Source organism: Gekko japonicus, unplaced genomic scaffold (assembly GCF_001447785.1).
Source record: "Gekko japonicus isolate JY-2015 unplaced genomic scaffold, Gekko_japonicus_V1.1 scaffold1792, whole genome shotgun sequence".
Taxonomy (NCBI): domain Eukaryota; kingdom Metazoa; phylum Chordata; class Lepidosauria; order Squamata; family Gekkonidae; genus Gekko; species Gekko japonicus.
In genome coordinates, this window is record NW_015175413.1 from 123,559 (window position 1) to 126,695 (window position 3,137).

The 3,137-nt window shown below is 43.8% G+C and overlaps 1 protein-coding gene across 1 annotated transcript in view; it reads right to left on the reverse strand.

The window, feature by feature from the left end:
* Positions 1-316: 316 nt before the first annotated feature.
* The window catches only part of MRPL23 (mitochondrial ribosomal protein L23), a 35,100-nt gene continuing 32,279 nt past the window's right edge, over positions 317-3,137 (reverse strand). The window contains exon 5 of the mRNA XM_015425759.1: positions 317-1,024. Coding sequence (XP_015281245.1) covers positions 860-1,024 — 165 coding nt within the window. The 3' untranslated portion in view covers positions 317-859. The remainder of the gene's footprint in view (positions 1,025-3,137) is intronic.

The following is a 3,137-nucleotide window of genomic DNA, read 5'->3' on the forward strand; positions in this document are numbered from 1 at the left end:
AAAAAAGCCCAGGGTTTTGACAACAAAGTAAACAGAATAAGAAGCAAAAGGTGGGTGTGGCTGGACGACCACACTTCTGGCAACATGGGGGTGTGGCCTAATATGCTAATGAGCTATGATGTCAGGGGTGTGGCCTAACATGCTAATGTGTTTCTGCTGTTGGGTGTGGCCTATTATGCTAATGAGTTTCTGCTGGGCTTTTTCTACAAAAAAAGCCCTGCTCACTTACATTACCAGAAAAAAGTGAAATAAGATACAAACACTTGAGAATCTCTACAGATAAAGTCAACAAATGAACTGCACTGAAAGAGGCTGGGCAAAGTAATCACATTTATTGGCTCTCGTTTGATTGGATAATGCATGTTTTGAAACTGTAGAACTCCTCCTTCAGGGAGGCAGAATGCATTTTGTGAAGCATCCTCCTCAGAACATATCTCCATTCTATGATGTACGGGGGAAAGTGTAATTCCAAAAGTAGGAAATGCCCAAACTATTAGCCTGCCTGCTAGCTTCAATAGGACACGGTGACTCTTATAGATAGGTCCCTTGCATCATTACTGGTGTTGGTTAGCTCCGCCCCCTATAGATACTACTTCCAGATGCTCCAATGGATATCATTTCAATAAGCTATTTACAGCATAACGAGGCAACTGGCTCAGGTGATACATCTTTCGATACTCGAATATAACAAGCCAGAAAATTCTTTCCCCTTCTCTTCTTTTAATAAATCTCTTGCATTAAAATGGTACCAGCAAGATATTTACAAATGGTCTAAAAAAAATCCACACCAAAAAATGAAGACCAATGCTGGCTGCAGTTCTGCCAGGCTACTTAAAGGGAAGACAGCAGGTTGAGTTCATCAAAGTCCAAACCACCTAGGGACTCCTGATCGCTTGGGGTCATCTTGCTGCCTCTGTGCCTCATCCTTCATGAATTTCCTCTGGATGTCCTCAAGAGAACCAGGCTCAATGGCTTCTGGTCTCTCCGGAAACAAGTCTGGAAACTGGAAAGTTTGTCCTGCACCCTAAAGACAGAAGACAGAAAACAAATGTTTGATTACGTGTCCTATCAGTAGTTGCAACACTCTTCAGACAAGCCACAGTAAGTTTCAGCTGCTGCATATAGGGTTGCTAAGTCGAACTCACCAAAAAGCGGGGGGAGTCCTGTCCCTGGCCAGGAGTCTCCTCACGCATGCGCCGCAATGATGCCACCCGGAAGTGACATCATTGCATCGGGCACGTTGGGGGTGGGGCCACAATCATTCGAGGGAAAACCATAGAGTTTTCCCTTGAATGATAGAGTGTCCCCTGGTAACTTGCCCAACGAGATGACGTCACCTCCGGGTGGCGTCTTCACGTTGCAGACTTTGGGGGTGGGGTTCCCCCGGCAGCCTGATCCGGGCCGGCAGGGAACAGGCCTCTCGAGCGGGGGTTTCCCCGCCTCCCCGGGGGGACCTGCAACCCTAGCTACATAACTGTCAACTTCTAACAGACTGCCAGCAGTGTCTGTGCCTAATTTCTCACATGGTATGTACTATACAGAAGGCAGGCCCATACAGAAAATACTATCGCTTGTGAAATATGGCACAATACTTTGGTGTAAAAAACTGGGGGGAAAGGGGAGGGGGAGAAGGGAAAAACTCAACCCAAGATAACACTGCGAACCAGAAGGGTTAAGCTGACCATATATATTATAAAAATACAAAATTTATTAGGGTGTACACATATTAAAATATAAGGGTTAAATTTTTTTTTGAAGTATCAGACTAATAAAAGCATATCAATTATTAATACACATGATGGGTTAACACTTTCCAACTGAAGACCAAATGCGTTTCGGCCTCAAAGGGCCTTCCTCAGTGGTCACTATACAACATAGTATAGACACACATTCAAACACATTCTATTTTTATAATTTCAGGATACAACATCTGGTCTTTAAATAAGTATACATATGGTTGAATGTGTGTCTATACTATGTGTCTATACTATGTGTGTCTATACTATGTTGTATAGTGACCACAGAGGAAGGCCCTTTGCACAGCCTGCAGTTCAGCGTCTTAACCACTTGCGCCACTGCAGCTCCAAGTCAAAATAAAGGGAGCATTAAATGAAGCGCTAACAATGGCTATTCACTGCCTCAATGTCTGCTGCATAACTGAATGGGGAAACAATACACTAGGCAGAATTGCATCACGCCAGCCCAAGTGATCTATGAAATTAATGTCATTCCTGAAATACAGCATCAAATTTACATCGATCGTGTTCCATGATGAACGGAGTCAGTGCCAACACAGACCACTGCCACAGACTCAACGGCTCCCATTTGGTAAACAATCACCAGTTGACCTTTTAGCTTTTATTTAACAGCAAAATCTATTATTCTAGGACAGCATTCTATTCTGTTGACATTATCTCTTTATTTTTCCATATTGTTTGCAGCACTGACAACCTCATTAAAAATCAACCCTGTCTGCCTTCCATTCACTTCAAATATAATAAAACTATCAGACAATAACATGGCGTAGAGAGATGTTATAAAAATAATGTCTGGAGCTATTTTGAAACCATTTTCCAAAATACCTTCACAGCTTTAGCCCACCCCTAAAGAGCTTGGCATATAAAAAAAATTATAAAACTCCAAAGACATGAGCATTTTTGCTGCCGCTCTACAAATCAAATTTTCCTTTGCAAGCCGACCTGGGTTTTGCCAATGACACAAATACTTGCATCCACGGCATAGTTTGCACTTGACAGTGATCCTGTAGGATTGTTTCCAGAGTGCATTATTTAAGTAGAATATTTCTATGATGCCTTTGCAGAGTCCTGCTTGAAAGGACTTACAATTAAAAACCACAGTAAGAAAAACAAGCCATTAGACATAAGCAGGGATCATTCCCTGCAGGAGCGCACAGGAGCGGAGCTCCGGCAGTAAAGAGCCCAGGGGGTGAGCACATGCAACAAGCCCCGCCCCCTCTCCCAGCAGCCCTCAGTCAGAGCAAGAAGCAGCCAGGTAAGCTGCAGAGGCCCCCCCCCAGCCCAAAACAATTCAGTGACACCGTTAAGACCAATTTTTATTCAGGTACAAGCTCTCCCTCCTCTGCGAGGACAGATCTGCACATTCCCCCCCCCCCCAAA